At 54.1% G+C, this 12,277-nt stretch overlaps 1 protein-coding gene across 9 annotated transcripts in view; it reads left to right on the top strand.

The window, feature by feature from the left end:
- Positions 1–12,277, top strand: part of FSD2 (fibronectin type III and SPRY domain containing 2) — an 85,049-nt gene that overhangs the window by 27,644 nt on the left and 45,128 nt on the right. For all 9 annotated transcript variants that reach the window (XM_086711673.1, XM_086711671.1, XM_086711672.1 and 6 more), the window contains 5 exons: positions 1,142–1,297; positions 3,590–3,724; positions 4,443–4,593; positions 6,563–6,696; positions 9,645–9,777. In XM_086711673.1, coding sequence (XP_086567799.1) covers positions 1,142–1,297; positions 3,590–3,724; positions 4,443–4,593; positions 6,563–6,696; positions 9,645–9,777 — 709 coding nt within the window. The remainder of the gene's footprint in view (positions 1–1,141; positions 1,298–3,589; positions 3,725–4,442; positions 4,594–6,562; positions 6,697–9,644; positions 9,778–12,277) is intronic.

The raw sequence follows: 12,277 nt of genomic DNA, 5'->3' as shown, positions 1-12,277 counted from the left end.
CTCCCACCCTTCTTGCTACGGGGCTGTCCCTTGAGGGTATAGACGGGCACCCTCTGTACATCCTGGATTTCGTCATTAGGTTCTTTCTCTTCCTCCTCTCCTTTGTCCCGTTAGGACCTTCCAGGTCCTGGCCAGAGAGGAAAGGCTGAGCTTCAGCTAGGAAACACCTTCAAGTTTACTTGTGTTCTTTCTTACCTGGACGGAGCAATGTCAAAATCGGAAGCCAAGGTTGTTCCGTAAAGTCTGGGTTGCGGGCAGGCGCTGCCGCGGGAGAAGATTCCGTAGAGGAGAGACAAGGAGGGTTTCTCGGTTGTGTGTGAGTCTGGGGAGGCTGAAGTATTAACCTACAGAGAATAAAGGAATTAACTCGGGGTGCCTGGGTGGCTCAGTCAGTTAAGCCTCAGACTTCAGCTCAGGTCATGATCTCACAGTTCGTGAGTTTGAGTCCTGCATTGGGCTCTGCACTGACAGCTCAGAGCCTGGAGCCTGCTTCAGATTCTATGTGTGTGTGTGTGTGTGTGTGTGTGTGTCTCTGCCCTTCCCCCACTCACACTCTGTCTCACTCACTCTCTCTCTCTCTCTCGAAAATAAATAAACATTAAAAAAACTTAAAAAAAAAAAAAAAGAATTAACTCGGTAGGTGGATTCTCAAGATGGTTCTCAAGAGCACATTTGGCCCAACCCAGTCTTCTCCCCTTGTAATGAAGACATGGTTGGTGGATGGTTCCACCAGTGAAAGCAGAGCGAGCTTTCCCCGTGAAGCTTCTTCTCTCCTTTGTTCCCTCCGGGGCCTGTGGGCGGCACTGCTGTGGTCCCGGCTGCCTCGTCTCTCCGGAAGGCGTGGAAGGGGTCAGAGGACCCATGCCTAGGGCAGGTCTTGCACACGCCCCCCAGCCCGAGTCCCTATCACTGACCCCTCCTCCCCCAGCTTGCGTGGGTTTGTCAAAGCAGGAATGGACATGCTGGTTGTCACCTGCAGGCTGGCCATTAGGAGGTGTGGCCTTCCTGACCTTGTCCAGTCTGGGCAAAGCCCACGGATGCCTCGGGGGACCAGGAGTCCTACAACAGGGGCCGCTGCATCCCACACCTCTCCTGGAGGCTCCTCACTTGGTTTTGGTTTTCTCCCTTCTCCTCGTTCCAGCTCCTTCTGCTCCAGTGATAAACCCACAGGCCCCCAACTCGGCCACGGGCTCCTCTGTCCGTGTGTGCTGGAGTTTGTACTCTGACGACACAGTGGAGAGCTATCTGCTGTCCTACCAGCCGGTGCAGGACGGCTCGCCTGGGAAGGACCAAGCAGGTGAGACTCTGCCAAGATCACACGCACGCTCTGGAACGGCTAAGGGCCCTCAGAGGCCAGGGAGCAGTTCTGATTGCTTTCCCAGTAATCGGGAGGGCAGAGGTGGGATGAATCTACATATTCAGCTCCTTGGAGCTGTCATGATCTGGGAACTACCTGGAACATGGGATGCAGGCAAGTGAGCACGGCAGAGAGGCAAGATGGGGCCTCATTGGGGAGGGCCACAAGGCCAGGCTAAGGTGTCTGGAGTGTAGATATAGCCCTCAGGCCAGAGTTGTCCATGGGATGAGTCCCTGGCGGCACTGTGTGCAGGAAGGGTGGGGACGCCCCTCCTTGAGGAGGCCTGGCTGAGCTGTCTGGATACTCGTGGGCTGGGCACGTGAGGGCAGGCTGAGCCTTCTCAGAGCAACCTCGTGTCGGGAGAAATTGGAGGGTTAACATGCAGACCGCCGTGAGGGGTGATGGGGCCTCTGCAGCCTGAAAGGGCTACAGCTGATCAGACCCACATGCTCAAGTCGAGCAAGCTCCTGGGAATGTCCCCGAGCCTCCAGCGTGGGCAGCTCTGGGCCCATCCCCTTCCCAGAGAAATGGAGCTGGCTGGTGTGGGGCCAGGGCTGGGGGCAGCTGCCTCCCCCCTCCCCACATGATAAATAAGCCATTCACCTGTTGGGAAGAGAGGGCCTTGGGGATTTCCACTTCATGCAGAAGGAGACTGAGACCCGGAGAGAAATGAGCTGTCCATGGGGACACAGCGGGTGATGGATGGCAGAGCAGGACAGGAGGCAGGTCTGCATGCTCCCTGCACGGAGCTCACTGCTGCACCAGCCTGGGCAGGGGGAGGGTCTGTGTGCTGAAGGTAAGGGCGGATTTTCTGTGCAGGGCCCAAGAAGGAAGGGAAATGCTTGAGAAAAGTCAGAGTAAGTTTAAGTGATGCTGAGGGAGGTTGTAACAAGGTGAGCAGATGATGAGGGTTATCTGAACAAAGACTAAAGGGGGCACCACGGGGAAGGAGGAAGATTGTAAAAGGGAGGTCAAGGGGGTGCCCGGGTGGCTCAGTCGGTTGAGTGTCCGGCTCCTGGTTTCGGCTCAGGTCATGATCCCAGGGTTGTGGGATCGAGACCTGTGTCAGACTCTGCACTGAGCGTGGAGCCTGCCTGGGATTCTCTCTCTCCCTCTACCCCCCTTCCCTGCTTGTGTGCTCTCTTGCTCTCTCTCTCTCAAAATTAAAAAAAAAAAATTATGAAAATAAAAAAATAAGTAAAAGGTTGGTCAGGGTCCAAGAAGCCAGGTCTGATTAACCACAGTCCGTGTCATGAATCAGCCCTGTTGGCACTCTCTGCAGACACACAGAAGAAGCCATTGCGTTTGGGCTGTGTCATGACACTCTATGAAGATTTTTTTTTAATGTTTATTTATTTATTTTGAGAGACAGAATATGAGCAGGGGAGGGGCAGAGGGAGAGAAGGAGAGAGAGATTCTGAAGCAGGTTCCAAATTGTTAGTACAGAGCCCGACCTGGGGCTTGAACTCACGAACTGTGAGATCATGACCGGAGCCAAAATCAAGAGCTGGACTAACCAACTGAGCCACCCAGGTGCCCCTCTATGAAGATCTTTTAAATGGACCCCTTTGTGATAAAGGAACTGATATCAGAGGGTGGGTTAGTGAGTTATCACTGCCTTTCAAGAGTCTGAGGAGGTTTAGAGGTGTATCAGTTAGGTGTTGCTGGGTAACAACACCCTATCCTGCCCTACTCTGCACATATATACGTGACTTATTTGCTTAAAATGACAAACATTTATTATTTCTTATAATTCTGTGAGTTGTCTGGACATTCTTCTGGTCCGGGCCAGCTTGGCTACATAGAGCTGGATGGTGTGGGATGGCCTCACTTACAGATGTGGGGATACGGCAGGGAAGGCTGGGGCCTCTGTCTACTGGGTCTCATTGTCCAGGACCCTGGCTCGGGCTTGTTCACATGAAAGTGGAAGGTGCTCCCAGCAGCAAGAAGACAAGCCCCTGTGCACTAGCATTTCCCAGGCCTCTGCTGGCATCATGTTTGCTGCTGTCTCATTGGCTGAAGCAAGTCACATGGCTCAGCCCATCAATGACGGGGGGAAAATGACCCTCTTGGAGGAGTAGTAAGTCGTACTGCAGAGGACGCATACAGGGATGGGAGGAATTTATGGCCAGTGTTGTGATCTACTACAGGGAGATTCGACACAACTAACTCGGAACCACTTGGCCTATTTTTAGGGTTGAATTCTTGTCTTTTTGTTCGTTTGTTTTTCAGAGTTTACAATGACTGTCAAAGAAACATATTGCTCAGTGAGAAATCTTGTGCCAAACACCCAGTATGAATTTTGGGTCACAGCTCAGAACAGGGCCGGCCGCAGCCCCGCCAGTGAGCGTGCAATGTACATGACAGGTAATGGGGGCCACAGGAGTCACACGGCTTTCGAGGTGTGGCGGGACACTTGATTTCATGTGGAAGGGCAGGAGTAGCTGTCCGTTTTTCTCTGTTAGTACACCAAACCAGTGTTCCTAGGATGGAAGGGACGTTTGCTCAGAGTTGGTCTCAAAATGCCCAAAATTACTGCTCACGATCGTAGCGTCATTTAACCTTTCAGCCGCCTTCTGCCCCAGGAACGTCTGAAAGGCGTTCCCGGCGTCTTAGTCCGTGTGGGCGGCCATGACAGAACACCATAGACCGAGTGGCTTATCAATGACAGAAATTTAATTCTCACCGTTCTGGAAGCTGAAAGGGGCCTCCTTTTAAGCTGCCAGCATATTCAGCGCCTGATGTGAAGCCTTCCGGGTCCGTAGACATCTGGCTTGGTTTCGGCTCTGTCCTCACACAACAGAAAGAGGCCCAGGGCTCTTTGGGTTCTCTTTGACGAGAGACGCCCTCCTCTTCGTCTCCCAAAGACCCCACCTTCCGCCACTTTGGGGAACAGGCTTCAACACACGAATTCTGGGGGGGGGGGGGGATGCAAATACTCAGTCTCTTGCACCTGGTTTCCTTTTTACGGCACCGAATGTCTTCTGTGGGCAGACAGTGGTCGTGCTCGGTTGGCCGTGCTCTGGACAAACTGGCTGGATAGGAGCAGAATGGTCATTCCTTCCCCCCTTTGTCCCACACCTAGCCCCCTCCCCTCCCATTATAAAAAGCAAAGAGATACGGAGCTGCGAAGAGGCTGCACTGATCTGCTGGGAGTCTGGGAACCTGAACCCCGTGGACTCGTACACGGTGGAGCTGACCCAGGCGGAAAGTCCTGAAGCCTCGGGAGTAACTGAGTAAGTCATAGTCATGGGGTGGGGCGGGGGAGGGGGGAGCATGACACCTGACACAGTGACACAGCGCAGGAAATGCATGGGGTCTGGAGAGAAGGTCAGCGTTTGGAACCTTAATTTCGGGCTGCTTGGTTTTCATGAGAAGTTTCTTGAACACGGTCACTGAAGGTGCGTGAGGCGTGAGTAAATGGCTTAAACCTCAGGTTTGCTTTTCGAGTCCAGCGAAGGTTTACCGCTCATTCATTCAACAAGTGTTGTGGGCCTGGACCTGGGCCCGGGCTCTGGGAGACTAGGCAGGCAAATTCCCTTCCCTACGGAGCTGACCGTCGAGCAGGGGCAAATAGAAAACAAGAAGACAAACAAATGCATAAAATGCAAGGGGCTCTGAAGGAGAAAGAAATGTAAGAAGGAGGCTGGGGTGGAAGTAGGGACCTCCGTGGATGGAGTGAACTTTTCAAATGAGACCCGGATGGGTAGGAAGGACTGAGCTCTGAGGACAGTGGGTCAGCGGCGTGGCCCCGGGGCGGGAGTGAGGCAAGACCCAGGCAGTCCGGGAGCAGCCCCCACGTCCAGGGGCTGCCCAGAGGCGGAGCACAGAGGGCGCCCGCCTGGTTCTGGAGAAATGGAGGAGGCGGGCTTGGCGTCACCTGTCAGGGAGGACAGATTCCTCTGTGCTCAGGGCTGGGCTTGGAGCCTGGCCGTGTATCCCACGCACCCTCTGTGCCAGGTAGAATCCACGTGTCCACGGCCACATCAGGGCCGACCTTGGTTATTTACTCCCACGACACTCAGGAGCGGGGCAGGGGAGTCCAGTGGTTCTGGCCACCTGATGATCCAGATTTCCTTTGCACTTTGTGCTGATGCTTCAGGAGCGCCTGACACCTGGGACCATAATGATGGGGGTCACCGGGAGGCTGGTCAGTCACGTGGGGTAGCACCTGCTCTCCAGATCTAATCATCTTGAAGAGGAGAAAATTCCTTCCCAGACCGTACCCCTCTCCTGCTTCTCTAGCTCATGCCACACCGGCTTCCCCTCCCTGTCTGGCTGCAGCCACACCGGTCGGGTTTAGTTCCTCCTGCTTCCCGTGTTCCTTCCTGCCCCGGGCTGCTTCTGTGCAGGAGACTCCTGTCCCTGCTTCATCCGGTTACTTGCAAGTCATTCTTGAGAGCTCAGCTCCAAACTCACGTCTCCGGCATCATCCACTCTGCGGGGTGCCTCTCTACCCATCTGGACCATGAGGTCTATGAGGGCAGAGACTACATTCAGTTCTCCCCAGAGCCCCCCTCTCCAGTGTCTGGAACCTAAGGGGCTTGGTTAATATTCATTGGACGGATGCGTGAAAAGCGCCCCTCTGGCCTGGAGCTGCAGCCTTCGGGATCACCTGGACACCCAGGCTCGTGTAATGGGGGTGTTGCATCCGTAAACGGGCGTCACCCCAAAAGCTTCTCCTTTCCCCTGGACTGAAAGGGCTTTAGCAGTTGCAGGAACAGACAGTGGCAATTACAGGCTTGTACTCGTGTGCGGTAGAATTTCAATAAGTTAGGTTCCCAGTGGGCTTCTGCGCTGCCCTTCCAGCTCTTCTAGAGATGTCTGTTCATAAACACAGGCCGAGGTACCTGCTGCGGGCTCAGCGCTGGGCTGAGGCAGGCGGTACTCAGCCGCTGCCCTCGGAGAGGTTCTCAACTGTCAGACAGCTGGGGGCAGAGCGGGAGACAGACGCCGAGCATGGTGCCGGGTGCCAGGGACACCAGGGTGGGGAGCCCCGAGGCCGGAGGGCCACGGATACGAGGAGTAACGAGGGAACGAGGAAAGTGGACCTGCGGGAGGAAACCCACCGGCTGTGCCGCTGTGGGTGAGAGGCTGGGGGTGCGAGGGTGAGTTTAAAATCCCAGCTCTGGAAGGGAGGCCCGGTGCCGGGGCCTGGCTGCCCGGCCCCACCCCTCGTGACTGTGGCTCCGTTTCTTTGCCCAGGTCGGTCGTGGGCATCCCGACTCGCGAGGCCTTGGTGCAGCTGCAGCCCAGGCAGCGCTATACCATCTACGTGCGAGCCCTCAGCGTGGGGGGCCCCAGTGCAAGGAGCGACCCCGTGACCGTCTACACCACAGGTATGTGCCCGGGCCACACGCTCCCTGAGACCTCAGGGAGCCACTCTGCGGCAGACCAGCACTGCATGACTTCTCTGGAAAATGGGCCAAGTCAGGCCGGGGAGGGGCTCAGGGGAGATCAGGGCCCTGTGGTCCCATTTTACAGACAGAGGGACTGAAGGCCCAAGCCAGATAGCAGTCTGGCGGCAGAGTGAGAATCAGAACTTAGGGTTTTTCTCCGCTCCCTCAGGCAGACCAGAGGCTTGTCGCCCTGGACCTGGGTGGCCCAGACGCCTTGTGGCTCACACAGGCTGCACGCCACCCTTGGGATGATGTCTTTATGAGATTCCCAGGAGGGGTTGTTGGCTTTGCTCATCCCCCGTTTCTGCTATCAGCCCAAGCGTCTCCCACCCACAGGCCCAGTTTGGACCCGGCTGCTCAGCCTCTTCCTAGGCCCTGTCTGGCCCTGGCGGGCGCACGCATCCCTAGGTCCAGCCCCTTTCCCTTGTCCCTTGCCGTCATCCGTACAACGGTCACACATCCTGTCCAGACCCTGCATGAGCAGAGACGTCACCGGAAGCTTTGCATGCACCCACTTTCCCGGCACTGCTTCGCTGTGGGTGTGCGCTTTGTCACAGCACACCGGGGGCCGGTGACCCCTCCCCCACCTCACAGCCAGTCCAGCTCAGGCCGGCTGACAGGTGGAGGGCAGGTAGGACACAGAGGCAGGGAGTCTGAGCCCAGGCTCTGGGGACGACGTATTCTTAAGTGGGGTTGTTTACTGAGGGACACTGTGTCACTTTGTCCTCGTTTCCAATGCCAGGAGCAGAGGTGTGTGATTAATTCCCACTGTGTTCCGTTCACACAGATGGGAAAGACAGGTTGGGTGGCCACCACAGGTCCCAGAGGGTGGGGGCTAGTGCTGGGATTAGGACTCAGGTTTTTCTTTCATATTGAGCCAGGGCCTGCCTTTAGTTGGCTGGCACTCCTCATTTTCTGTGCTGACCTGGTGTTTTGAAATGTTAAATTCTGGCAGTTTCAGTCAAAAACAAACAACAACAAAAAAAACAGAGCCAAAGGTACAGCCAGCTCTTGATTATTCAGTCATCTCGGAATTAGTTTGTTCATATGATTTTTTGAAGAGTGTATTTATGAAGGGGCGCCTGGGTGGCTCAGTTGGTGGAGTGTGTCTGACTCTTGGTTTCGGCTCAGGTCGTGATCCCAGGGTTGTGGGATGGAGTCCCGCGTCGGGCTGTGCACGGAGCACGGAACCTGCTTGGGTCTCTCTCTCTCTCTCCCCTCTGCCACTCTCCCCCCCTTGCATGCTCGTTCTCTCTCCCTCCAAAATAAATCAAATGGAAGAAAAGAGTGTATATATGAAAAACTTAAATGAACACAAATGAGCAAAAATCATTATATTTTCAAAAATGATCCTCGGTGGGAACTGGCGAGGGCCCACGTGTTGCATCAGTTAGGTGGTGGGAACCTGCCTGCCCCCTTGCCAGTCAGCGCAGACAGCGAATGAAATTTCTGGCAGCATCAAACTGTGACAATAATTGTGAACAGCTTGATGGCGAAGCTTGAACCCAGGTGTGAGACAAGAGAAGTGACAGAATAGGAACTCGAGAAAAAAGCACTTGGCTAGGACACAGTAATGAGAATGAGTTATTATGTTCTTAATTAATGGATTTTTTTACTAAATAATTTTTTTTTTTACTGAATAACTTTGTATTCAATCTATTCTGTACCACTGTTGGATGAGATTTATTTTAACCATGATTTGGGGATGGCTGCAACATCCTTCCCTCTCCCCCGCCCCACTGCCCTCATTGAAATGTTGAATTCCACTTCCCTTTGTCAGATTGGTCCTTAAGAATCTCAATAACTGGGGCGCCTGGGTGGCGCAGTCGGTTAAGCGTCCGACTTCAGCCAGGTCACGATCTCGCGGTCCGTGAGTTCGAGCCCCGCGTCGGGCTCTGGGCTGATGGCTCAGAGCCTGGAGCCTGTTTCCGATTCTGTGTCTCCCTCTCTCTCTGCCCCTCCCCCGTTCATGCTCTGTCTCTCTCTGTCCCAAAAATAAATAAACGTTGAAAAAAAAAAAAAAAATTTAAAAAAAAAAAAAAAAAAAAAAAGAATCTCAATAACTATTTCCCTTGGCAGGTGGGTTAGAAATTCTTGTCCGTGTGCAGGCACTTATAGCCTCCCAGCTAAGAGCAAAGCCTGTGGAATCAGAGAGTTTTGGGGGTTCAAATGTTAGTTCTGTCATTGCCAGTTGATTTTTTTTAAGTTCGTTTATTTATTTTTTTTTAAATTTTTTTTTAACATTTATTTATTTTTGAGACAGAGAGAGACAGAGCATGAACAGGGGAGGGGCGGAGAGAGAGGAAGACACAGAATCCGAAACAGGCTCCAGGCTCTGAGCTGTCAGCACAAAGCCCGATGCGGGGCTTGAACTCACAGACCGTGAGATCATGACCTGAGCTGAAGTCGGACGCTTAACCGACTGAGCCACCCAGGCGCCCCACATTTATTTATTTTGAGAGAGAGAGAGTAGGAGGGGCAGAGGGAGGGAGTCACAGTATCCCATACAGGCTCTTTGCCATCAGCACAGAGCCCGATGCAGGGCTCGAACTCGTGAACCGTGAGTTCATTACCTGAGCCGAGATCAGGACTGCACCACCCAGGTGCCTTGCCAGGTGATTTTTTTTTTAACCACCTGGTGCGTCAGTTTTCTCCTCTCCAGATGGAAATAAGAACGCGTTTCTGAGGGTAATTGTGAGGCTTGAACGAGGGAAGACTTGCAAACCGCTAGCTGGGGGCGAGGGACAGTGGCTCCCAGTGCATGCTCGCTGCCACCATCATTAGTGGCAGGAGGGGTAGGACTTTGCGAGGCCCCGGGCTTCCGGCTGGCGCCGGGGTGGAGAAGGCAGGGGGACTGGCGGGGCTCCTCGTGTGTTCTGCCCGCACAGGCAGCTTCTTCCACCTGAACCAGCACACCTGCCATCCCGGGCTGACCATTTCTGAAGATGGGTTTACGGTCGTGCGGAGCGAAAGGAAAACCCCAGCAAAGGAGCCGCTCCCTGGCAACACCCGGTTTACCAGGTACTTGGGCAGCCGCTCGCTAGAACATTCCGCGGACCCCCTCTAAGACACGTTGTTGCTCAGATAAAAAGTGGGTTATGACAGACGCTGCCTTGAAGAGGTCCCAGAAATGGATGAGAGGCTGGGGTGGGAGGGGGGTGGGGAGAGGAGGCGGTGGGGGCGGAGGGGAGGCTGGGGAGCTGGAGTCGGGGGAAGAGTCTGGCTGGTGTGAACGGAAGATACCTGTTGTGGCTTCTGAAGTCGGGTCCCCCGCCGCTGGAGGAGTCAGACCCTGAAGCCACAATGAGGGGCACACTGACAGGCGTCGGGAGAGCGGAAACAAGGCTGTAGGTCTCCCAGTGCTTGGCCCGGTGCTCCTCTCCTACACGGGGAAGCCCTGTTTAAAAGCCCCTGATGAAAACCGGTGGGGTTAGCCTGTGCGGAGTTGGTGGGGGGTGGTGCTAGTGCATGACCTGAGGGAGGGGTGGCCCCCGCAAAGGCGTGTGCGCCGTCTGTCTAGAAATGTAGCTATTTCCAGACCTTGGTGCTCAATTCACATTGAAACGATTTATTTGTGCCTCACTTCTTTCCAAAGACTTAAAGACTTAAAATAAGGCGCAGATATACACTGCTGAAATAGAAAAGTCAAAGCAATGGGAGAAAAAGAACACAGATAGGTTAACTCCAAGAGCGCATTCCATTTCCGGGATTACAGGTGGCTCTCAGCTTCCTGGTCTGGTCAGGACAAGAAGAGTTCTCGGTCGGTTGGTTTTAGAGTCAGAAGGATCTTCTAAGGAGAAAAAGGGGCTCTCCAATGGGGCTGCAAGGGCCACGGATAGAAACTTCATCCAGGGGCGCCTGGGTGGCTCAGTCTGTTAAACATCTGACTTCAACTCGGGTCATGATCTCATGGTTCGTGGGTTTGAGCCCCGCATCAGGCTCTGTGCTGACAGCTCAGAGCCTGGAGCCTGCTTCGGATTCTGTGTCCCTCTCTCTCTCTGCCCCTCCCTTGCTCGAACTCGCTCTTTCTCTCTCAAAAATAAGCATTAAAAAAAAAAAAAAAAGCTGAAAGAAAGGAAGAGAAGAAAGAAACTGCATCAGCCTCCCTGCCGGGGTCCGAGACTATCCCAGAGCTGGCTCTTCCTCTGACATTGGCTCCCTGCCTCCCTTTTTATTGTGTGTGTGTGTGTGTGTGTGTGTGTGTGTGTGTGTGTAGCACCTACTATATGTAAGTGTTAGCATGCAGTAGCCCAAGTGCGCAGGGTACAGTGGAAAGCGACTTGATCCTTTCCCACCTCTGCCCATTCTACCCAGGGTTGCAGGGCATGGAGAGGGACATGGAGAGATAAAGGCCTTACCTGTGTTAAAAAAAAAAAAAAAAAAAAAAAATTCAACTGAATAGATTTTAAAGATCTTACGGCTTTATTCCAGGAGTTATGAAACGGGCATCATTCAGTCTAACAGGTAGACGGGAGCTCTCAGGAGCTGTACAAGATGAAAGACGCTTATGGGCCAAGTTACAGTAGGCAAAGAAGCGGGTGGTTGTGGCGAGGTTCCTTTCCTGCAGGGGACAGCAGGGTCTGCGAGGCACATCACCTCACTGGTGCTCGTCAGGCGATTCCTGGTTGGTTTAAGATCCCATTTCTGGGAGAGTCGAACTGTAACGGAGGTGTCTCGGTTTGGAGACGTGGGGCTTAGCGTGACGGGCTCCATTTGGGGGCCTGTTGTCCTGTTTTTAGCCTGGGGGTACCTGACTGGTACCAGTGTGATGTGGGAAGCTGACTCTCTCTCCCCGGCAGTTCCCAGGTGAGCCCCTCACAACCCGTCCACCTCCACACCCAGTGCTATGGTTCTCGCTCTTTCTGTCGAGCCCTCCTGGGCCCTCACAGGCAGCTCTCTTGGACAGGATCCCCCCACAAACAACGCAGAGGCAGCTTTCCTGAAGTGGGTTCCGTTCACACCCGGTCCTCTGAAGGCACACACCTCTGACCAAGCCACTGCTACCTCACAGTGCGTGTGAACGCTCTCTGGGCAGACACAGCCTCGAGCGTCTTCAGCCTCGGCCGCTTGGTGTTGCACTAAAAGTTACGAGTTTTTGGTCACCAAGTCCCGCAGAGGTGGTGCAGCACGTCACCTGGAAATATGGGAGAACTCACCACCTGTTGTTCTGTTCTTGGCTCTTTGGGGTCCAGCCAAGTTAGTCCCATTTCAATATCCTGTCACCAGTATATCCATTGTCCCGTGAGGACCATGCTGTGCCCTGGAGGTAAAGAGAGGAAGATAGTGTCCCTGCCCACCTGACTCAGACCAGGCAAGTGGGGGAGATGCATGTGTCAAAAACACACCTGTGAAAGATTCGGTAGAAGTATGGCCAAGGCATCGTAGGAGCCCCCAGGAAGAAGGCTTCCTGGGGAAGCAAGGGCTTGAAGGATAAAAGGGAGTTCTCCAGGCCGACCAGGCAGATTAAGTGCCTCATACGTGTACAAACGGCGGAAGCCAGGGAGACCACGTGTTTGGAGAA

This window comes from Puma concolor, chromosome B3, assembly GCF_028749965.1.
Source record: "Puma concolor isolate L17-30 chromosome B3, mPumCon1.1.hap2, whole genome shotgun sequence".
Classification (NCBI taxonomy): domain Eukaryota; kingdom Metazoa; phylum Chordata; class Mammalia; order Carnivora; family Felidae; genus Puma; species Puma concolor.
Note: the sequence above shows the minus strand (reverse complement) of the source record. Positions and strands in the feature narration are given on the sequence as shown.